Genomic DNA, 24,418 nt, shown 5'->3' on the forward strand with positions numbered 1-24,418 from the left:
TGAGAGCAATTCAAAACATTTTTTTTTTTCATTTAATGGCCCCAAACTTGACAATTTATTTCTCTCCAAATTGGCTGTATAATAATAACAATAATAATTATAATAATGAGTCTAAACTGTGTCAAATACTGAAATACTTTACAGAAAAGCCTGAATTTAAGACAATAAAAGATATGGGCTCAGTGAGTTATACAAGTCATTAATAACATATTTGAAAATCCAGTGCATGAGAGTGTGTATTAATGTCTGAGTCATTTGAGGTTCAAGTGTCTTTGTGCCCCAGGGACTATCACCGTTGTCCTGGTGGGGCTGCTTCTCAGTGTTAACTTGTAATAAACACATACATTTGTCTGCTCCCAAGTGGTGGATTACTTGGTAAAGCCCAAACCATAGTTTAGGATTTACAACAGGACTAATCTGCTGAGTTATGCATTTGCCACTTCAAGGACCAAACAGCTGATGTTTTTACTTTTCAAGGTCTCTAATACCCACTTGTCCATGTTTATCTTTTCTTCACCTTGTCAAAACTGACTCTCGGCTACTTTAGTGTCTTTTCCGTTCCTCGTCAAAGCGTGCGTGTCTCTTGGGAGAGTGTTTGCTGGCTCCTGTGTCTCTGTGTCGCTACGGGGAATACTCTCAGGCCGAGAGCCAGATCCTTTGCTCCCCAAGGTCAAACTTTTTTGGAAGCTCTCAGAAGTGAAGTAGTAGACCACGGGGTCTAGGCAGCAGTTGAGACTTGCCAGACACAGAGTGATAGGGTAGAGAGTTCGTGCAAAACGCTCCACGGAGCAGTTAGCTAAGGCCTGGGTCCTGACCAAGGCATACAGAAAGAGAATAGAGTTATAAGGAACAAAGCAGATGATGAAGATGCCGAGATGGACGAGAATCATCCTCAAGACGCGACTCTTGCTGTCACAGCCATGGCCAGCCGTCACTGGACGACGCAGTGTCCTTAGAACCAGTGAGGAACATACCAAGTTGGCTAGGAGGGGAAGTAGGAATCCCACAATCTAGAAAGACAATAAACATGGAAACGCTTTCTTTTTAGTTTGTTCAGTTTTTGAGGGGTTCATAAAGGGCCTGCGTAGATACATGAAAATAAAAAAAAATTGACTTCAAGACACCAAAAAAAATCATGTTGTATTTAGTACATCATTTTTTACCAGTCTTGGTACAAACCATATATAAACAAAAAAAGCATGCATAATTCACCGTTATGTTTCAAACGACTTTCAAACGTTGAATGCCGTTGGTGGGATACACAACACATATTGTCGTTCCTTTGTTCTGCTCTCGGCCTGGTCGTAAATTAGGGGTTGATTTAGACCTTAAAATATCTATAATAGCACAAATCTGAAGGAGAATTGTGTGGTTTGTAGGCTGAGAGTGTATAAATGTGGTCGTTACAAATATACAACAGATGCTATGTGAAATAAATTGACTCACAGTCAAAGTAGTAAGACTCAAGCGTCGCCATACACGTCAATTGATTTCAAGGTTAAGGTAGAGATTTTACTGTTTTGACATTTACAGTACCGGTATATATCTTTTCATACTTAGACTGGTGCCACAAAATCTACATTTCATATCCAAACTACAAGATTTTCCCCACAGGATGTCTTCGTAGACATGCTGGTTGATCGTCTGGCCCACATTGAAGGGAAAAAGTCCTAGTTTGTGTTTTATGTATTGTAATGTAATGTATTGTGTGACACCACTCGTGGATTTTTTTTTTACCTCATCTCGTAATAACTATCTACAGTGCCTTGAAAATGTATTCATACCCCTTGAACTTTTTCGCATTTTGTGACCTTACAATCACAGACTTGCGTTTATTTTGTTGAGATTTTATGGGATAGACCAACACAAGGTAGCACACAATTGTGAAGTGGAATGAAAATGATGTATGGTGTTCATAATTTTAAGTGAATAAATATCTGAAAAGTGTGGTGTGCATTTCTATTCGACTGTACTCTGGTACCCTGAAATGCAATTGCCTTTAGAAGTCACCAAATTAGTAGAGTTAATTTGTGTGTAATTTATGCTCTAAGTATAAACAGACCCGTCGCCATGGGCGAGCCATAGGGGACCAGACCCTCCCCACAAAGATGCTTGTGGTCCCATTTAAAAGTCAACTCAAACATTTTTTTTTCCAAGAATATGTTCTATGCAAGCCCACTAGTTGAAACAAGGCATTCTGATAAATATTGCGTTTGTGGAATAAGAGTTAATCCCCTTTTTCGCCATCTCTGGGAGCGGCCAATTTGTCACTTTTGTTGACTGAAAATGACAGGTTCAGGTAACGACCAATCACGGCTGACCTGTTTTTAGAAGCTGAGCCATGATTGGCGTTTCCACAAATGCAATATTAATCAGAATGCCGTGTTTCAACTAGTGGGCCTGAAACTGGTGGGCCCCAACATATTATTGAAAAAAATGTGTTTGGGTTGATTTCCCTCTTTAAGGCACAGATCTCTAAACAATTTTTTTTTTAGTTATTTTATTTTTTCATTCTCGGAAAATGTCAGTTTTTTCAGTATAGTAGCTATTTTTACGTTGTGAAATACTAATGTTGACTTGCTTGTCACTAAGACATTAAAAGTGTCAAGAAATTGTGGTGTTATTTTTGTTGTTGGATTGATGTCTTATCTGCAAAAGCCAATCACAGCCTGAAAATAATGTTGGGTACGCAGGCTTGTAAACAACCAATATGCGAGTCCTGCACATTTTTTATAATTAATCTACATTTTTATTTTGTGTGGCATTGTTGTAATGTGGCAAGACATGTCTTTTAAACCTGTACTTATTTGCAGAGCTGGGCAGTCCGTCCCTGGGCCGGACCCGTCGGACCCTCTGGCCCGGCCGGATGCCCATTTTTGGGGCGGAGGGGCGGAGGGGTGGGGTTTACAATTTTTTAAAAAATGGCTGGACTAAGCATGGCCGGAAGTGGATTTTAGTCCGGCCCACTAATCGGCCCTCATGCGTGTGACGTGCTCGCGAGGCGGCCAAATTTCATCTCAGCCTACTCGGTGAAAGGCTTCTTTTTAGGCTTCTTTCAAAACAACTTGTGTCCGGAAGTATATTCAAGCTGTAAACAATGTTTATGACTATAGCCAGGGCTTCGCGGCCGAAAGGGTACCCAGGTAAAGGGTGGAGGGTCGTGGCCGGACAGGCACAAAAGGGTCAAGTGCCCAGCTCTGCTTATTTGTAAATAGCAAGAGCCGACCGAGGACATTGCGGTAGACTGGCACTTGGGGCAGCGAATTAAAAATCGACATAAACGTACAAAAACAAAAAAAGCTTACATTGATCAACTCATTCACTTCCAGACATTTTCCACCTCTTTTACCCTAGCGTTTGAAAAAATTGGTTGAAAAATAATACAAATAAATCCTTGGGATTGAATGGCTGGACTGTGAAAAGACAAGTACATTTGTCAATGGCAGTGAATGAGTTAATATGTCAGAAAACTGCAATGAATTATCACCAAAATTCGTATGAACATCATACAGGGGACACTGCAAACACTTTTATTGGCGTGAGAGCCCTACCTCAATAAAGATGGTGATTTTGGAAAGGTAGGTCCTCCAGGTGCTCTTGGAGAAGCCTTCAAAACAGGTTGTGGCTCTATTTGTGCTGTTGATGGTAGAGAAGAAGGTGACTGATATCCCTCCTCCCACAATGGTCAGCCACACAGCTGCACACACCATTGCGGCGTTCCTGCGCGTGCGGACGGAGCGGGAGCGAAAAGGGTAGACTATTGCCAAAAAGCGGTCAACGCTGATGCAGGTGAGGAAGAGCATGCTGCCATAGATGTTAGTGATGAAGGCTGTTCCTGAAATTTTACACAGTCCGTCTCCAAATGGCCAGTGGCGGTTAACATTGTAGAAGACCTTAAATGGCAACGTAAAAACAAATACTAAATCAGATAGTGCTAAATTAGTCATAAACATTGTCGTCTCATTGCGCATTTTCATGCGGAAGCAGAAGACAAAGAGCGCAGCACAGTTGGTGATGAGACCCAGGACAAAGACCACGCTGTAGACCACTGAATACAAATTGTACTTGAAGGAGTCGTCAATGCCGCAGTCCTCCATCCCAGTCTCATTGAGCACCAAACTCGCCATGGTGACGGTGGAGAGGGCTCATAGGAACGGGCTCAGAGCAAAGTACTGTCGCAAGGAGGAAAGGGCGCTGGTATGTGTGGAGCAGAGGTGTCAGCGGGAGATCCCCCAGTCAAGTCTTTTCCAAGCCATCACGGACACATAAATGGAGACGGTCAGGATGCTCGGTCCCTCTGTGGAGAGACGATGAAGAAGTTGTCATCATTCCCTCCGAATAAATGTTACGGCAGCTATGACAGGACAGAGTAAAAACGATTTATTCTTTTGTTGACTTTAATGTTAATAAGGATACAGTGTTATGCAGAGGTGCACGTCTAACAATTTTATAGACAAATTAGACCATTTATAGTCGCGGAGGAGAGTTGGAGGTGCGATATTTTCCTCCTTCCTGGTGGGGGCATAACAGAAAAGAATCAAGAAGCACTGGTGGAGAGAGAAGTTCTCTTTACTTAATAGCAATTTTGGTTGTCAACACTCAAGCCCACAGATATAACTAGCGTTAGTGGTATCCAGATAGTGTACAACAAGACAATTTTAAACTGCATGCCTACGGTGACGCTAAGATAGGAGGTCCAAGTCGTCAGCATATTTCATGAACTTGGATAGAACATGCGTTAGCGTTGAGAAAAAAGTAAACTCATGAAAAACGGTCCAGAAATGAGCAAGTTATGACTTCATTTCAATGTCCAGGCATTGCATTTGATGAGAATGTCGAATGAGTTGCAGCCTTTGCTAACTGACTGTGATGAAAGGCAGGTAAGTACACGCCGGCTTGATTGCCAGTCAACCGCAGGTCACGTAAAAAAAACAACCAGTCACATGTAGCAAAAGAAATTAGCTAAACCCAACACAATTAAAACATATTTTACAACACCCAGAGTAAACACACAAGCGCAGGGAAACGGCACAAAAAGTGTAAAAACAAACGATCCTCACAAGCCAAACCATCCATGCCAACAATGCTGCCTCTGCCCTATATTACTCAACATAAAACCTCAGTATGAACAGTTTGGATTTACTGACTCATTTCCACCCAAAATAGGAGTTGTATCCCAGACCTTCCCCCGTAACATCATCTCTTTGTGCCTTAGAAAGGAAACGCCACCTGTTTAACAAATCTCCACAACTCCTTTGATGTTATCCACTGGAAGCACATGACAGAAATAAGCTAGTATAAATATTTGATGTTATAATGTTCAGACCAGTAGAGAGTCCCCTTAATTACAAGACACAGTCGAGGCCCGTCTATTGCGTGAAGAAATCTCAAGTGTGAGTTTGTATTCACTGAAAATGGACACCAAAAAAGAAACGCTGTGAGCTTGCACAGTCCATTAGCTGCATCCTGTGCCAGCTGCAGTGACATCTTTACAGCGTTTTCACACGCCTCTCAGAAAGCCTCAGCCGAAGTTCACAATGCCCTCACTGTACCCATCTGCACCAAACACACTCTCATAGGACCTACGCTCAAGCAGGCAAACACTGACATGTGCCAGTCCTCACAAACACACACACACACACACGCACTCAGGAACCCTGACAGCGGCGGTTTTGATGTCCGCTGTGCATGTGAGAGCCACAGATGGACATCTCAGCATGCTGTGGCTTATGTTGGCCAAAAGATTACAGCCTCCGACATGTGTGTTTGGTTTCATGTGCAGGTCATGGACAGCTGCACTTGCAAGCAAACTCCCTTAGACTGCAATGGTGACAGAAACAGGCCTCTGGGATCTGCTGATCTCTGTGGCTTGAGTTCAACGTGCACATCCAGCTGTTGCCTTCCCTCACTCACATGGCTGGCTGAAAGTGGCACATGGCGATAAATTCGACAATGTCTTCTTAAAGAGCAAAAACTTCTCAACATTCAACACTATGATCTGTAGCTGCCACTTAACTGCTACTAATTGCGTCATAATTCATTATGTGTTTATGCCTAATCTTGAAAATATTTAGATGTTATTTGTTTTCTATTTATATTCTTAGTTTTATGTGTTGCTGATATCCACTCGCTTCTGTAAATATCGTTCATCGTGAGACAAATATCCTTGTTCTATTCCATTTTGTCCTGTTCTACTAAATCATTTTAAAAGAGCATATCCAAACAAAATCAGGGGAATCCTGGTTTAATGGTTTTAAACCTTAGCCTCCAGACAATAATACAGGTATAGCACCTTGCAGTTAATACACATTAAAACAACAAAGCAATGCTTTTACAAACATGTCAAATAATTTGGACAAAACAAAATATTGAGGAAAGTTTAGACTATAGCAGTGTATAAAAATAAATTTGAATCATAATGGAATTCATCATAATTGACCTATTGCTCAACATTTTAGTTGCAATGACTGTTACTACTCACTACTATAAGTTATTTACTACTTTTTCTGCAGTCTATGTTAATGTGAGGGTTGACGTGTTCTTCAATAACTGAACACTTCACCAAACAGGTATTGACCCTAAACGGCTGCTGTACTCGGGGGTGTGAGGAAATGTGGTGCTAGTCTTTGGAGACAATTCAGAGCAATCAATCAAGCAATGAAAGTACAATGATTTCCAATGGAGAGTTTGTAATCGGTCCCTCCAGTGACCCCAACCGAACATGGATAAAACAGTAGGGGGCGCAGCCATTTTCCTCATTAAAAAGAGGCGTTATTCATGGAATCACTTACTTCCTAATTTCTCCCAAATTTATAGATAAATGGCATGTTTTTGACCAGTCGACTGTCCCGACCCGTCTCGATACAGGCTTCACGCAGTCATACGAATACGTCTGATGGGGGTAAAAAAAAGTTTTTTAAAAAGTCAACGCCTGAGACCAAGCGACTGACACATTTGTTGTTTTAGGAAGAAATAGATCAAAACAAATGTGGAAGAAAAATGGTGAGTGCGTGAGAAAGCATGGAGCTAGAGGAGCCGTCTGCACTACACAAATCAGCCGTTTGTATAGTGTATTGCAGTGTTTTTCAAACTTTTTAGAGTCAAGGCACATTTATTTCATTGAAAAAATCCCGCGGCACACCTCCAGCTGAAATCGGGAAAAAAAACTCATTTAACAATATAAGTGTTATATTGTTTATATCAGCTTTTTTTTTTTGAACATTGAAGAATGACGTTATATTATAACGTCTTGAATCGGGATTAAATAAACACAAAGAAAAAAGTATTTTATAATGTTTCATAATGATACTTACTCAGTGTGAAACATGGGCCTGTTTGGATAAACATGCGTCACTAATTCACTTGTCTCTAAACAAAGACAATTAGCTACCTGCTGCTGCTGCTGCTACCTACTGGTATGGAAGAGAACTGCAATGTAGTAAAGACATGATTACGCTGCCAGGCGCAAGACCGCACAGGCACACAAATTAGATAATTTCCCACGGCACACCTGCCAATATCTCACGGCACACTGCCATAGACAACAAATATAAACGGTAATTAACATGTGTTTTAAATGTGTACCCTTAACCGCTAATTTGTGTCTGAAATTTAACACTTAAGTGGAAGCAGGTAAATCAATTGATCTATGTACATACTCTAAAGGCGCTGATACACCAAACCGACGTCAGAGGTCGTGAAGCGTCGTGGCGACTTTAAGCGCCGTCTGATTGGTGTAGTGACCACTGTCATAGTGTCGTAACCAGTCTGTAAGCGTCTTGGGGGCATTTACATATGTTGAATCGGCGTCGCCAGTCGTGACATTTGGTCACTCTGATTGGCTGTTAGCTAGCAAATCAGCGCTTGAAGCACCAACGGGATGTGACAAATGCGGGTAAACAGTGAGCACGCCTTCGCTGCCTTAATCTTCTTACAAGTACAAGGGCGGAATGGATTTTTCTAACAATGAGAAATAGTGACTACCGCCGCCAAATGGTATGGAAGGGTATTACATCTTATGCATGCGCAGAAGGTACTTTAATGATCAGCGTTGCTGTCTGTCGTTGCGGGGTATTCCTCCAGCGGACGCCACAGGAGGTAAGCGTCTGTCACTGTTCGTGAACGTCGTTTTGGTGTATCAGGGCCTTAAGTGTTTTTTTAAAAATTGAATCGAAAATCCTGTCATGTCATCTTCCAAACCACTGATCCTATACAGGGTCGCGGGGAGGTGCTGGAGCCTATCCCAGCCGTCAACGGGCGAAGGCAGACTACACCCCGAACTGGTCGCCAGCCAGTCGCAGGGCACACACAGACACCGCCAATGATCGGGAAACGATCCCACGCTGCCCGCACACAACTCGGGCGTGTGTACCACTACACTATCAGTGACCCGAATCGAAAATCGGGAACTGAAAATCGAATCGAATCAGGGTTTGAGTGAATTGTTACATCCCTAATGAAAGGTCATAGCCCTAAGTAGGGCTGGGAAATCATTAAATATTAATATGTATTGCGATAGTCACGTGATCAATATCAATAGAAAATGGCTTCGATAAAATGTTTGATGGAAAAAAATCAGAAATCAAACCCGACCACGGCATTGTGCATGTTGTACACAGCACGCAGCTTCCTCCAAACACAAAGAAGAAGCATTTAAACCAACGAAGAAGAAGCTGCTAAACCAAGAGAGTGAGAATGGCGTAACTCTGTTCAAATAAATGACCAGTCGTCTCAGGACAATTCTTACAATAAAATGACCAGAGCTGGGCATTTTACCAAAACTTTGCGGTCCGTTTATCGCCTATAGCCGGGGTCAGTCTATTTGACATTTTGTCCGGCCGGACCAAATAGTAATCGCCTATAGGCCAGTCCACCTCTCATTATAAACGGGCTTCCGTTAGCGTTTCTGTCAACAAACTTCAATGCCAACGCTGCCCCACCACCACCCGCTGGGCGAAATTTGAAACGAAAGTCTCACCATGGCATGGAAGCCTCAGCGCAGCCACACTAAGTGCGTCTCCTTTCAGGACCTGTTACCACCTAATTCACCACCTGTGTCTCACGTCTGAAAAAAATATGTTTGCGTTGAGTTCCCCTTTTTAAGGACCTTTGACGACCTCACGGTGGTTGGACTGAATGCGTCTCCTTTTAGGACCTTTATGGACTTTTGAGGCCCTTTGAGGACTTCAGCCGCTGCCAACGGGAAACAGAAGCCTTGCCTGTGTTGCCGTGGCCATAGAAGCCTCACCACAAAATAGACGAGAGAGGATTACATAGACGGAGAAAATGGACTTCCGACTATGCTTAGTACGACTATTTTTTTAAGTATTCCGTCATTCATTTATCACCTACAAAATGGGCGTCCGTCATAGGCGAATCGACTGACTGGTCATAGCTGCGTTGACGTCTTTGATGGGGAGGTCAACCCAACACTGAGCAACTTTGATGTCATCTTCAGTCGACAGAAGTGACAAAATGGCCGACCCCTCTGATGGCGAAAAAGGGGTGGATTTTGCTGCTTAACTCATATTCCATAAACGCAATATTAATCAGAATTCTGTGTCTCAACTAGTGGGCCTGCATACAACATATTCTTGAAAAATATATGTTTGGGTTGACTTCTGTTTAACCCATTAAGGACAGGAGTGAACAACCGCGTTCCTACCACTAGCGTTGGGAGCGCTGTTGGGTCTTTCTACGCTTAAAGCCGAGAGCGCGGACACGTCATTTTCTTATAAATTCTTTCTTTTAACCAATAAAATGCATCAGAATATACATGTGACAGTGTCGTAAGCCCACGGCGGATGTTCCGGAATTCTTGCGACTCATAATGGCGGTAGACTGTCAATCATGGGAGCTCTGAAATGTGTAACGGCACTGATATAGACGACACGCTTGTGGACTTTGAACCAGTCGAACCAGTCGAACGTGATATATAGGTACGATATATGTTTGTAGACAATGACAAAATCGACGTCTTTGTAACAGAATAGAGGATGGTAATTACCACTCTATTTTTTTACATTAAAAATAGTGCTTATCTTGTACTGACACTTTATTTTTACATCTTTGATTGAAACAGTAAAGATGAATAATATCGGGCCTGTGTGCAAGCCACATGTCTAAGGTCTCAAATTGTCATGTCATGTCATCTTCTAAACCGCTTATCCTATATAGGGTCGCGGGGAGTTGCTGGAGCCTATCCCAGCCGTCAATGGGCGAAGGCTGACTACACCCCGAACTGGTCGCCAGCCAGTCGCAGGGCACACCTAGACTCTGTCACTGAGCGGGAATCGATCCCACGCTGCCCGCACACAACTCAGGCGTGTGTACCACTACACTATCAGCGGACAGGTCTCAAATTCTTTTGGGATTATGTTTCTGTCTGCTGCAGGGGCTGAGATATTAATTATTTGGAATTGTTGAATTTCTGGGAAAACTTCAGGTTTCCAAGGGTAATTCCAAAGATGACCTTAGGTTTTAGGGAGCTGTTGAGCCAGGCACTTTAGGGCTTAATGGGTTAAGTCTTAATATTAAGTACCGTATGTTAAAATAAAACTACCTAAATACTGTACCTAAACATTTTCCAATATTAAAAAAGAAAAAGAAAAATCAATATATGTCAATATCAACCAATATGAAATACATATATTGTGATATACTTTTCAGCCATATCACCCAGTCCTAGCCCTAACTAAAAATCATCACCCTGCTGGTCACGTCTGCTACAATCGGCTATATCCCTGGTTAAACAGCTCATCCACCCCTGAAGTAGTTGGTTCAGTTTTCTGAAATAAACTGAGAAAAAAATTACATGGGCCTTTATTTTAGAAAAGTGACAAAACGTTGTTGAACGTTCGGCTTATCCCAACATCGTACACCGCAGGGACAGGCAACTGCTGATTAATTTTAAAAACAATGAGGGGGAAAGGGATATTTGTTTTTAATTAAAAACAATTTGATTTTTTAGATTTTGTTATATATGCAATATACTTGTTTCCACAGAAACAGGGAGAAATTGGGGGATCCTGGAAAACCAGGAAAAAATAACCAATAAGAAAAAAATAAAGGAAAAGGGGGGGAAAATCTGTGACTATGCGAATTTGTGGGTGCTGATCTGCGAATATGCAGGGATTGATTATAGTTTTAATTGGTAATATCACCAATCACCACTAGATAGCAGACATATTTTAGTTGCGCTTACACCACGTGTTATATAACCCTACACTAAAAGGTGAGTAGGCCTAATACTTTTTTGCAGATTTGGAATGATATGTAGGACAAACATAGCACCTGAATAATATATTTTTGTGATAAAATGTACAAAAGGAGTTCTTGCACTTAATGTTGGGTTCTTGTTCAGCAGTTTTGTGTCGTCCTTGAATGGTAATTTTCTGCGAGAGGCCTTTGTACTGGAAAACAAAATCACAGTATCTGGTTATTTTGTTATTTGTTTCAAACCCTTTGTTGTTAGGTTAGGATAGCGGACCTTTGAGAGGGGCATTGTGAAAAATGAAATATGTTAAGAGCACATATTTCGTATGCATTTTGCCCATATTTAAAATGGCATTGTTGTCATACATCTGGTTAGGAAGTGTTGCCCCACAGTAGCACCGATCTAAAATTGTGGACTCCTCCAGCATTTACGTTGCCCATCCCTGGTCTACAGTAGAGCACCTCCAATATGGGGGAATGTTTGAATGGTGTCCAGGGTCTGTCATGATACAGTGTGATGTAATAACCAGCAGACTACACCATGAATTTGCTATACTGCTTGTCCTCATTTGGGTCACAGCTGACTTTGGGCAAGAGGCTGAGTACACTCTGGACTGGTTGCCAGTCAATCGCGAGGTAGGCTTACATATACACAAATAACCGTTCACACTCACATTTATTTACAGGCATTTAAGCTTGTCATTTCTGAGGGAATTGCAATTAAAATTTTGGGGAATATAGAATATGATAATATGAATGAGGAATAAGTAGAACAGTTGCAATTGTAACAATGGTTTAATCAAAATGTTGGGAGTTGTAGCTACAATTTTGGGAGCACTGATATATGAACTTTAATTTTATTTCAATACATCCTCAGATAAATACTACTGCATATGCAATAGGTTATTAGCCCAGCCTTCATATTGTATGTACAGCATATGTCTTTTTCAATGTAGGGAAATGACAAAGTACAAATACTGCACTTTAGTCGATTGTTTAGGTATTTGTTCTTGAGTACTTATTTTTCAAAGAATTTGAAGTGAATCGATCGTCATTACTATTATAAAACAATATTTGGAGTGTTAACATAAACCAGGCTCCAATGCTGTATTCGGACAAGCACAAACACAATCGAGTGCAGACTCACTGTGATGAACGGATGATGACAGCATCTCCTCTTTGGTAGCTGGAATGTAAAGTAGCTGTCACAAAAAAAACTCCATACTTCGCACTTCTCCCTGCACTTGCCGAGTCTCGAACACTTGAGTTTCGTGTAAGGAGGAATTCTTGTTTTCTTTCTTTGACACCTAATCGAGCTTCTTTTCCAAGGAGCTTTTCAGCCCTGTGTGTTTACTGCTTGTGTCGTCTGCCGGGATTGCCTCTCTTGCTCGCCCCTGGAGCGCGTGCGCGCGTGAGCGTGCCAGCGAGTGGAGCCAAGCTTCCACGGCCACAGGAAGCCAGACAATGGCACCTCGGTCAGGCCGCAGGGGGGAGAGGAGGAGGAAGGGGAGAGGGAGGGTTGGTGGCCAAGCTTGCTATGCTGTTTAAGTGCGCACAAACACTTTTATTGCCAAAGACTGGCTGCGGTGTTCAAGTAGAAGTTCAACATACTGCGTTACTGTACTTTTTTAGATTTATCATACATACATGTGTTTATATACACACACAGCGCTGGGCACTTGACCCTTTTTTGCCGGTCCGGCCGCGACCCTCCACCCTTGACCTGGGTACCCTTCGGCCGCGACCCCCCGCCCTTAATCATAAAAATTATCACCCCCGCCCCGTTCCGCCCCCCGGCCCCCCCCAAAAAAGTGTCAGTGATTGACGCCGCCGCGGGAGAGATGCCAACGGCAGAGGCTTTTTAAGGATCATTAGCTGGCTAATTTACTATTCGAACCAGCTGTGGACACGCTTCAAAATGTGCCACTAGTATTTTACTACTTACCCATCTGTGTGTGCTTACTTCCATTGCGAGCCCCAGGGTCTGTTTTGTTGTATTGTATAATTATTTGGGTCCAACAGACGGCCAGAAGTCGCATTCAACAAGTTATTTATTTTCCACACGTCCCTTCGTTCACAGCCTTCAAAATAAAAGCATACTCTGTAACAAATTGAAATAATTTCTACAGTAACATTTTACAGTATTTTCTTGTTTTGTCATTTTACAGTGTTTAACTGTATAAGGCAATGCATTATGGGTAATACAAATTACAGTAACCTGCTACATAACTTTGCAGTTAAATATTGTAAAATTTATAGCAACTGTGTTCAGGCATGTATAGGTTATATTACAGGTAAATACTTTTATTCAGATTTTTGGCGGTTAGAATTTCCGTGAGGAGAGGAAACAATGGCGGATATTGTACAGCCGCGTGCACCCGAGCAGATAAAAATTCAGCCGATTGGTGAGTAATATTTGTTTCATTTACATTTTTTTTCCCATAACTTTAGACAAGGCGGGTGTAACATTTAGCACGAGGGCAGTCTGCATCATCTTCACATCGCATTTTTCCAGTAAACAGACACCGTTACAGCTAAGGTGACATGCATTTATGCACTCAGCTGCCGAAGGGGATTCGGGGGTGTTGAGGTAATGATGTCGGCAGAGAAAGTTTTATTCGGTTAAGTTTTATGTTATTGGTGTTTTGGACCGTTTTCGACCGAGCTGGAAAATTAGATGTCTAAAAGTTTGCTCGCTTTTCTGCGTTTGTTCCTGATCTGCTATCATACAGAGTCATGTCATGTCATCTTCCAAACCGCTTATCCTATACAGGGTCGCGGGGAATTGCTGGAGCCTATCCCAGCCGTCAATGGGCGAAGGCAGACTACACCCCGAACTGGTCGCCAGCCAGTCGCAGGGCACACATAGACACTGTCACTGAGCAGGAATCGATCCCACGCTGCCCGCACACAACTCAGGCGTGTGTACCACTACACTATCAGTGGACCTCATACAGAGTCCAATTAGTTAAAAATAATAAAGTAACAATCTACCATATCGCGTGTTTTGCAGCTTGAACTTCATATTGTTCCAGAGCTGGAGGGATCCACATTGAGCACCACCACTGAAGCCCACAATGACCAAACTCAATTGAAGGGGATTTGGAGGTAAAAACTTGTTGTACAATTTATAGTTAAACTGTAACAATGCAATATGAAAACATCCAAGTCCCAACTTTTCATGTCACTATCGAAATGCAAAGAGTATTTGTCTGTAGGCAGGGCTTGGTTTTAGCCACATCCCCAGAAATTTCACCAGTAAGAGACATTACCTTCATGTTCATCACTGGCCACATGGCGAGTTAGTTGGCAGCATTATTAATTTATGTGCCCTCCAAAGTCTGAAAATCAACATGTGGTTTTAAGGACCGTCACTACCGAACACCTCATTTCGGCAATAAAATGAGCACTTTTCATTTTATTGCTAAATGTACTGGTTTCTATCTCTTTACACATACTCAAAACTGTCTGTGGTAGCCACATTGTGCCTAGCATTGTTGAGTATTGTCAACAACTATCATAAAACGTCACTACCGAAACGGTCACTACCAAAACATTTCGGTAGTGACAATATGATGTTTATTTTTGAATAAAGTAAGTTTTAAATAATATAATAGATAGATACATATGTTATACATAGATCTTTCTGATTTTAACTATATTTGATTCCATATTTTATCTTAATTTGAAGGGAAAAATAAAACCAAAACAGTCACTACCGAAACATACAGAAAGGTTTCGGTTGTGACATAATGGTTTTGGTAGTGACAATATGATGTTTATTTTTGAATAAAGTAAGTTGTAAGTAATATAATACATAGATACATTTGTAATACTTAGATCTTTCTTTATTTTATTGCAGTGTTTTTCAAACTTTTTTGAGTCAAGGCACATTTCTTTCATTGAAAAATCCTGCGGCACACCAGCAGCTGAAATTGTGAAAAAGCTTATTTTAACAATGATAGATTGTTTATATAAGCATTTTTTAACATTGAAGAATGACGTTATATTATAACGTCTTGAATAGGAATTAAATCAACACAAAGAAAAAAGTATTTTATAATGTTTCATATTGATACTCATGGTCCTCCTGTTTGGATAAACGTGCGTCATTAATTCTGCCACCTGCTGGTATGGAAGAGTATTGCATTGTAGTAAAGATATGATTACGCTGCCAGACACTAGACCGCACAAATTAGATAATTTCCCACGGCACACCTGACAATACCTTGCGGCGGCACAGTGTTTGAAAAAACACTGGTGTATTGTATGTATAGTGTATTGTATTGTATAATAAGCAGGGAACATTTCGGCTTCCGTACAGCGGCAATGGAGTTGCAAGGCTGCGAGCAGTCGAGCGAATAAGAACTGTGTGCTGGCGTTGTTGGACCTCCGTTCGTTATGCTGCAGATAAGACTTCAAACATGCTAACATCACCCCGATACAGTAACCGGGGGGTAGAGTGAGCAAGAACTGTGCGTCGGCGTTGTTGGACCTCCGTTCGGTATGTTGTAGGTAACACTTGAAACATGCTAACATCACTGGGCCAGCCTTCCTACCAGTTGCATGGGGTCTTGGGTCATGTTGATCTAGATTAATGCCATAAAACTTCCATTTGATGTGTTCCAGTGATGACTGGAATAGGTAGAGAAAAACAAAAGGTGTTTAATAAAAATGTATTTACTTTAAGAAACTACCATCAAAGTACAACAAAAGTCGCTGCCGAAAACATAAAACGAGGTAACACAAAACGCTTGTGAAAATGCAAGGAGAATGAGAAAACACAAAATCACTTGTCAAACAGAGAACAAGGAAACAGCCAATAATAAAGAAACCAAAACTGTAAGAAGTAATGAACCAAAGATGTTACACACTGCAAAAATACACGAGCAGAAAAACTAGGTACAAGAAATGATCTCTTGGAGCAGTGGTTGCAAGCAAGAACGAATTATCCGCCGAAGAGCTGTCACGGTCGCAGTCCTTTTGAAGCCCTTGATTGCTGATGCAAACTTGGTGCTGCACCGGAGGACACACCCTCCAATTCTGCCACTGATTGAAACAGCAAAACTATGATACCGTTATTCGTCATCCGTCTGCAGCATGGGTACCCTTCCGTCTTTTTTTCTGGGGGGGAAAATAATACCCGTCTATAGGCCGGTCCATCTCGCGGGATTAGAACGCCACGAGATTTCTCGTCCCTGCACAGCACGAGATCTATTTTCTTTTGACGGTGTTTTGGAGTCCGGGTGAATATAGCAGATGTCCTAAAAGGAGCTGTCACCGAAATGGAACTTCCGAGGCCAAATCACGGAGTCGCTGTTGTGACCGACAACGCTCGCAACATGGATGTGGCAATACGTGAGGCTGGCTTTGAGCCAAACATTAAGTGCTTATCGTGCAGGCAATGAACGCTGCTAGTGCAGCTGATCCAAAGTTGGCCACGTATCATGTTTGTTTAGACGTGTCAAGCGTATAGTTTCTTTTTTTCACCGATGCTCAACAGCAGCAGCACTTTTGACATCTAAATAAAGGCAGCTCGAGCTGCCCGCGCACAAACTAATTATGGACGTAATCACGCGCTAGAACAACTCTTTGGACATGATGGCTCACAATCTAGAGCAGCGGGGTGCCGTATCTGCAGCTGTCATATACAGGCAATCATCCGGCTTCTTAAGATGGCTCCAACCTCTCCGTCTTTTTGCCTTATTGTCCACTCTATGGTTGTCCCTGCTCTCCAGCTGTTCTATAGCCTCCTTTTTCCAGTTGAGAACGATTTTCGCCTTGTGGTGATTTTGTGTTTCATTTTTTGGCTAAAATAAACCTTTGACAATTATTCTGCACCTTGGTCCTTGCTCCTTGAACAGCACTCAACATAGAGAAAACTTTATGAATGAATTAAAGAAGAGTATGGTGGTAGTGTTTAGTTTAAGGCTCTATTTCAGTTTTTAAGAGAAACGGGGTTGCGAAAGAATTTAGGTTTGTTTTTCTCCTAGGACTGTGCAATAGTCATGTACTACTCTGACCCACACTTCAGTACAGTAGGTGGCATTAAGGCCAATATAGACCAAAACGACGTACCCCTCTGTGGCGTCGGACCGGCTGTTGGCACGTCACGCTGGAAAAACACACCGCAATTGACGTATATGACGCTGACCATTAAAGTACCTTTTGCGCATGCGTGAGATGTAATACCTTTCCATACCATCGGCGGCGGTAGTCACTATTTCTCATGGTTAGACAATTCCAACAGGAAAGCTGTTGACCAGGGGCAGATTATAAAAACGTAAACAATGGATTCAGCTATATTCTTCGCTCACGATGAACTCCCACATGAAGTAAACCCTCACGTTCTTGACACGGTATCGTGAAATACTTAAATTGTCAACCCTCGCTCTTGTACTTGGAAGAAGATTAAGGGAGCAACGGCGTGCTCACTGTTTATCCGCATTTGTCACTTCCCGTTGGTGCTCCGAGCGCTGATTTGCTAGCTAACAGCCAATCAGAGTGACCAAATGTCACAACTGGCGACGCCGATTCAACATACGTAAACGCCCCCAAGTCGCTTACTGACGAGTTACAACACTACGGCGGTGGTCACTACACCAATCAGACGGCGCTTAAAGACGCAACGATGCTTAACGACCTCCGACGTCAGTTTGGTGTATCAGGGCCTAATGCACCTGAAACGTCAGCTACCACCCACCAATAAAAAAAAAGAAGAACAAGCAAAAAGATTCTAGAATCCCACCCATGGATAACATTGACGCTGTTTAACAACAATTGCCTGTGCACACTCCGGTAAGACATGCAGCAAAGACGTGGTGAGTAAATGCATTTATTTTATGTTCAGGATGCACATAGTGTCACAGCTAGTTTAAGAATCTTCAAGGGTTATTTTTGTTGACCATGCATTGATAATGATATGCACAAATGTCTGTTTTCTTAACACTCTGTCCATCCTTGTGTTTACTTACATCAGTTAAAAAAACATAACATTTCTTTGCACAAAGCTGTAAACATTTGGGAAGCACTTGAGCTCTGACACCACAATATCACTTTTGGTAGAATTATTCTTTTTAGTAGTCAAATTACCTGATGATACAAAAAGTTAATTTAAAACAATGTTTGCATGTTTCAGAGCAACCGCGAGACCAGGAAATAGATGCCACAATCCATCCAAAGTTGGCTACATTTGGCTCCTGATAGGGATAGTGGCAGGAAAGAGAGGATGAAAAGAAAAGAGGGCATGGAGAGCACAACAATTTGATGGATGGATAAATGCTCTTCAAGAGCATGCTGCGACCCAATTTGGACTCTGTGTTCAGTGTTAAAAAAAAAAGTGCAGTTTTCCAGTTTATGTGCAGTGCTTCTCAAGTTCTGAAAATAAAGATCTGTTTATAACACTGTAGTTGTTGAGACTTTAAAAATAAATCTGGGTCAAATATTGCTCATGAATGAAGTGGCTTAGTTAAGGTTAATTTAAGGCTGATACCAGATCCAGTTCTGGTCCATCATCATCAGGCCAGAGTTAGTCACATGACCATGCAGGGCTATTACTTACAATTAGGGGTGGGCGATATGACGATATTAGATCGTTAAGCGGTTGAATGTGTTCAAAACGAAAGATCGTTTGAACGTCTACATGGCACATTCTAAACAGTTTAGCTCTATGGCGGCGCAAAGCCGCTGACGCATATACCCGACCATCCAATTACAGCACACGCGGTGCACCGTACGTGACACTCCCCGCCTCCCTGTTTGTTTGCATAGCGGCCAGCGGGGAGCTATAGTGGAAAGTCACCACGAAAAGAAACTCCACATCCACAGTGTCGATTTGTTTTGGCTTTTCCTCGAAGGAGAAAGCGCAAACCAGTTATTTGCAAAGTTTGCAGAGACTCGTTCGTTCAGCACCGACAGCCAAAGCAAACGGAGATCAGGCCATTGGTAGCCGGAGGCAGCCGCTAGCTCCAAGCTAACACAACCCGCGGTAACAGTCACAGTTATTTTTGTGAATTTTTTTCTTTTTTGCATAACTTCCCAAATTGACATATGTATATTGTACAGAGGCAGGTTTCTCTGATTAAGAACTTTCCATCCAACAATAACATACAATATTTGTTACCATGTAAACAGTTGCCTTTGTGTGTACTTTTTTTGAAAATGCTCTAACTATTATAGAAGCTTTAGAATGTCATTTTCACTAATAATACTCTTTTGCACTGATTTACCTGATCAAAGTTCATTGTTCCTCAATTTTCATGTCATTACTGACCCAAAAGGTTATTTTTAGCAAGCTGACGTTGGACAGGTCCCCATTGTGTTAAGGCTGGCATGGGGCTGTGTGTGTGTGTGCGTGTGTGTGCATGTGTATGTCTGTATTTGTGCATTGGTATGTATGTGTGAGTTGTGTGCGTGTGTGTTTGTGACCAAGAAAAAGGGACATTTAACTGAGGGGAAATGGTTTTGGGGGTAGCGTCTGGCCAAACCACAATAGCAGCAGGGAGGACAGGATATCCTGCTTACTGCATAAGCTGCAGTCACCCACATGCGCACACACATGCACACAAACTAACAAAGTACAATACACACCCTCAGATGTTTAACATCTCCATTGTTGGACTTGCCTTTAGTGTGCAATATGAGTAATGCACCCTAATAAAAATATAATTGGTGATGTTGCATATCACAAATCAAAAGCTCGTGTTTCTTTATTTGATTTGTGTGATGATAACCACTCTGTTCAATAAACACTTTTCGGTTTCAAATACAGCGGTTAAGTCCACCAAATTTATGACAGCAACTCATCTGCATCATCTTGATTGTTGGCCAGTGATAATGGGAGAGAGGTGTGTCACACATTGTAAAAACACATTTTGTTTGTTTCATAACACATGCCATTTCTTTATGCAAGTACATAAAAATTGTTCCAAGATAAAGTGATCACTGTGTTTTCAAATGTTTTTTTATCATCTTGTTGCTCTAACCAGTGATTCTCAAAGTATGGCACATGTACCACGAGGGGTAAGCGAGAATCACAAAATTAATTGTTCAAACTGTCCTTATTGTTATGTGGCTCAAACCTTTTAAAATCCAGGAAAGAAAGGTTGTTAAATTCAGTTCAATTGCATTCAGTGGCATAGCTTGGCTGTATTCCACATGGGTTTTGAGGTCAAAGGGGCCCGGCATTAACAGCAAGAGAGGACAGAAAAAAGCCCAAAAAGTAAGGAATGCGTGCCAAGAATAGACCATGACCGACCCTACGTCATCTATGCCATAGATGCGAATATTAACATGCTTCAAAACTCACCAAATTTTGCACGCAAATCAGGAACGGGTGAAATTGTGATAACATTAAAAACGAAAGAAAAAAAAACTGCGCTCTAGCGCCCTATAAGAAAAAAAAAGACAAAACTGCCTATAACTCCCAGTAGGATGTCACCGACACATGAAACAAATACCTAAATGTATGTCTAGATCAGGGTTATAGTTTTGGTATTTTATCTATAGTTGGTTTTTATTTCATTTTAAGTTTTGGTTTTTAAATTTAGTTAATTTTAATTAGTTTTAAGGGGGGCTTTGTTTTTATTAGTTGTAGTTTTATCAAAAACACTTAGTTTTAGTTATTTTCGTTTTATTTTTTCAAATTGTTTTACTTGTGTGCAGGCTTTCAATAACACCATGGTAAGTATTGTGTAGTATACATTAAACAAAAAGATTATTTTAAAACGTTTTGATAATACAAGGTACAGTTTAACAGTCCACAGACTTTAAATTACAGTACTACAGAGCCTAATACTGCTTCTAAAGTTGGATGCATTGTTGACCGTTCCTGTTTCGCTCGCCTGACCGTAGTCGGGAGACGGAGGAGAGATCCCTCTCCAAGGCCGGAATTGATAAAATGGGGGGCGCACTCAGTAGCTCAACAACACGCTACAGGGAGACTTTCTTTATTGGTACGTATACACATTTTTCTCCTGCTTCTCATACTTTTCTTACTTGGTCCCTCACATCTCTCTCTATCTCACCAGCATACGCGCCCCTGCGCTCTCTACTGCCCTCTTCCTCACGCATGCGCACACCACACCCACACGTCACACACACAAGCTTGTGACAATACTCGCAACACATGCATACACTCCCTAATAAAAAGCAAGAATGCCTTGCTGACCATGTTGCCAGGACCTACATTTCATGCACTGACAATTCCCTGCTAAATTCAACAGGAAGCTTACAATTCCCCCTTCAAAGTAAAGGTTCAGACAAAAAAGCCGCCTGTTTTCAAACATTATCTCCTCCGAGGGCGTTTGTCGTATCGGCTTCAAATAAGCACACAGAGAGTGAAGCCTTTTGATTAAAAGTTGGTGAAAGAAAAATCTTAACTGTCCCGTTTTGGATTTTATGAGGCAGACAGTGCTTGTTTACCTGATGTGGTCGTGCTGCTGTCGGACGCGTGTCATCCCTGGCCTGGCTGCTCCCACCACAACAGAAGAGATCCATCAACTTTGTCCATTTGGCCACACCCTCAATTAACTTTTTTTTTTCCTTTTTGGCATCTGTTTATCTGCACCACACATCTTCTTTTCTGGTGGTTTCTACCTTTTAAGCATATTTGCAATTGCAAATGTCTTCTACCTTGCTTTTTCCCCAGAAAAATAACGATCACCGTCTGAGCGGCTGAGCCAATCACATTAGACGCATAGACGAGTTCAAATTTGTGTGTGTGGGCCTAATGTCCCCCGAACACAATTCAGTGACACAGTCTGACCAGACACTCCGTGCTACCTGCCTCTGTGAAGGTCAATTGTGGCAACATTACATTATTTAAAAAAAAAAAAAGTTTAACCAACCACAAGAGGGCCCATTGGCAAAACCCACTAACCCTATGTCATCTACGCTACAGGTTGTATTTAACTTATAATATTTGTTAAAACAGACTTTATGACTTTGAAAGTAGCACATGAAAATATGTGGGGAAAAAAATCAGTCGTCTCTTACCCTATTTTAGGCCTCAAATTCAAGATACAAGAAATTACTGCCCCAAAAAGCAACAAGTCAGAGACAAGATGTCAATCATTTGTTGAACACTCACAGTTACACTCATTTAGGGCACAACCCTGTGACCTTGCAAAAACTATAAGTTATACCGATACCATTTAGTGTTATAGGTCCATTACGAATAAATTGTTTTGTAACAAGTTAATAGGTCAGCATAAGGCCAAGGGGGTGTGCCCGCGATGAGTGTGCCTTCAAGTGTGTCACAAATGATTGATACCAAGGTAATTATGCCTTCTGCCTCTGATTGATTGTTTTTTCTTGTTTTGCAAACTCCCCCTTTAAGCATTTTGTACGTAAAGTGCTTTGTTACAGCTCTAGCTGTTATGAAATGCGCTGTATAAATGAAAATATATTGTATTGTATTGTATATTTTCAGTTATCCTTATAAAACTGCTTGTTTCCCATATTTATCTCAGTTCTATTTTAATTTCACATTTATGTGTGATTAATTTGATTGAATCATTATTTTTGGTGCAGTTTTTTAATTTGATATACGTATTTGGACCCAGTGTTGTTCATAACGTTACAGGGGCTTACAATAAATAATATTAAATATAATTTTAAGGATATAACCTCCGCCTGTTTTTTGATGAACACTTGGGCTTACTACCACTGTTGTTTTAAAACTGTTTATTACGGTGGTGATTGGAGAGTATTTTTGGATGTGATACTTGGTGTAAAAAGTATGAGAACTATTGCTCTATACAACAGAAAATGCTAACAGCAGAATGCAAACAAGGTTGCTATAGGTAACATGTTTTACATTTACATTTGTAACATTTACAAAACTGTTTGAAGAAACAACTATTCAAATAAATATATGCATAAGTAAATCATATGTGTATAGAGTATACCATGGATCATCTAAAGTCTGAAAAGTCAAACAAAACTGTTGATCATGAGTGATGCAATAATTGATGTCAACAAACGCCATCAGAGTTCAGCTCAGTGAGCATCTAAAGGATTAACTACACAGGATTGTTCTCTTACTCTCGCTTTTATGTGTAGCCACCACAAAGGGGTATAAGTGAGTATTAGTATTACAATTAATCTAATCAAACAAATCCATTGACTTTACATTATTATTGAACAACTTGGCTACCAGCACCACCATTGTGTTGAATTTCACAAGTTTTACTGTATCATTAATATTCTGCTGATAACTTTTCATCCTTGTCTTTTGGCAGACTTCTTCCTAAAAGAAAAGGAAAAAAAAAAGCCGTAATGTGAATCTGAAGTTGAAATGTCACGATTGGACGAATGCTGTGACAAGACGACAAGAGATCTTTGATTTGACTGCAGGAGCACCCGCCTTGCACACAAACACTTTTTCCTTCTCTTTCCCAGTGTTTGGTAACGGTAACCAAGCTCTGCCGGCCCAGCCAAGGCTTTGTGAGTCACACCAACGACAACAAAGACTCTATTACAGCACCCTGCTCAGTACCCTCCACCAGTCTCCCCTCTTCTTCCAACTTCTGTGTCCTACCCTCCTTTAATGCAATGATGAGTGTACTTCCTTTACTTTTCTGCCCTTGCCTATGTCCATGCTCTCATTCATGTGCTCCAGGAGGCTTTAGTGGCAACCCCATCGTGCCATACATACCTCTGCCCTGACAACAGGAGCAGACAAAGGCAGCAAGGCGCTACAACTCAGGAGACTTGAGTTTTACAGGCTTTATGGACTAACTGACAAGACATGACTCATAGTGATGCCTGCAAAGAGGTTCTATAGCGTTTGTATGTGTTTGTCCACAACAGACCCCGCGAGCCCCTGTTATCTATTATTCAACTCTGAGCCCAATCCTCAAGGATGCTGACTGTGGCTCTATCTTGAGTGAGATCACAGAGAAAGAGACTAGCTGCCCAACATGGAGCAGCACACAAACACACATGTAAAGCACGTGGGCTATAGTTTCATATACAAGTAATATACTTATCAGGGTTGTGTGGTCCGTGCCTCACTGCTGCCCCCTGGTGTTCTTTTCTTCCCCCTGCATGTGAAGAGTTTGTTTATTTCTTATTTAGTGTCATGCACAATTAAAGATGCACAGCCCACCTGGGCTTATAAGACACAAAAATAAACATTAGGCAGCCATTCACAAACATCAAAGAAAGAGTCTCCGTTGCGTAACATCCAAGCACGTAATAG

The 24,418-nt window shown here is 41.4% G+C and overlaps 1 protein-coding gene and 1 long non-coding RNA gene across 3 annotated transcripts; one reads left to right on the forward strand and one right to left on the reverse strand.

The window, feature by feature from the left end:
* Nucleotides 1–21,785, reverse strand: lpar4 (lysophosphatidic acid receptor 4). Of its 2 annotated transcripts, none has more exons than XM_086024198.1 (3): nt 21,637–21,785; nt 3,552–4,297; nt 1–1,010 (listed from the first exon to the last, which is right to left on the reverse strand). In XM_086024198.1, the coding sequence occupies exons 2-3, from the start codon at nt 4,125–4,127 to the stop codon at nt 522–524; spliced, it is 1,065 nt and encodes a 354-aa protein (XP_085880324.1). In that variant the 5' UTR covers nt 4,128–4,297; nt 21,637–21,785; the 3' UTR covers nt 1–521. The 2 variants fall into 2 exon arrangements, with proteins under 2 accessions (XP_085880324.1, XP_085880322.1); XM_086024196.1 differs by lacking the exon at nt 21,637–21,785 and adding an exon at nt 12,362–12,667.
* Nucleotides 11,749–24,418, forward strand: LOC147152084 (uncharacterized). Its single transcript, XR_015085788.1, has 3 exons — nt 11,749–11,850; nt 14,228–14,322; nt 23,457–24,418. It is a non-coding gene; the product is annotated as an uncharacterized LOC147152084 (long non-coding RNA).

This window comes from Filicampus tigris, chromosome 2 (assembly GCF_054856515.1).
Source record: "Filicampus tigris isolate MCC_2025a chromosome 2, RoL_Ftig_1.0, whole genome shotgun sequence".
Classification (NCBI taxonomy): Eukaryota; Metazoa; Chordata; class Actinopteri; order Syngnathiformes; family Syngnathidae; genus Filicampus; species Filicampus tigris.

What these genes read in the sequence shown, in the direction of transcription:
- lpar4 (XM_086024198.1), bottom strand. Translation starts at nt 4,127, where the DNA reads ATGGCGAGTTTGGTGCTCAATGAGACTGGGATGGAGGACTGCGGCATT. An exon ending in AAATCACCATCTTTATTGAG is followed by an intron (nt 1,011 to 3,551) that starts GTAGGGCTCTCA and finishes TTGTCTTTCTAG; the next exon opens with ATTGTGGGATTCCTACTTCC.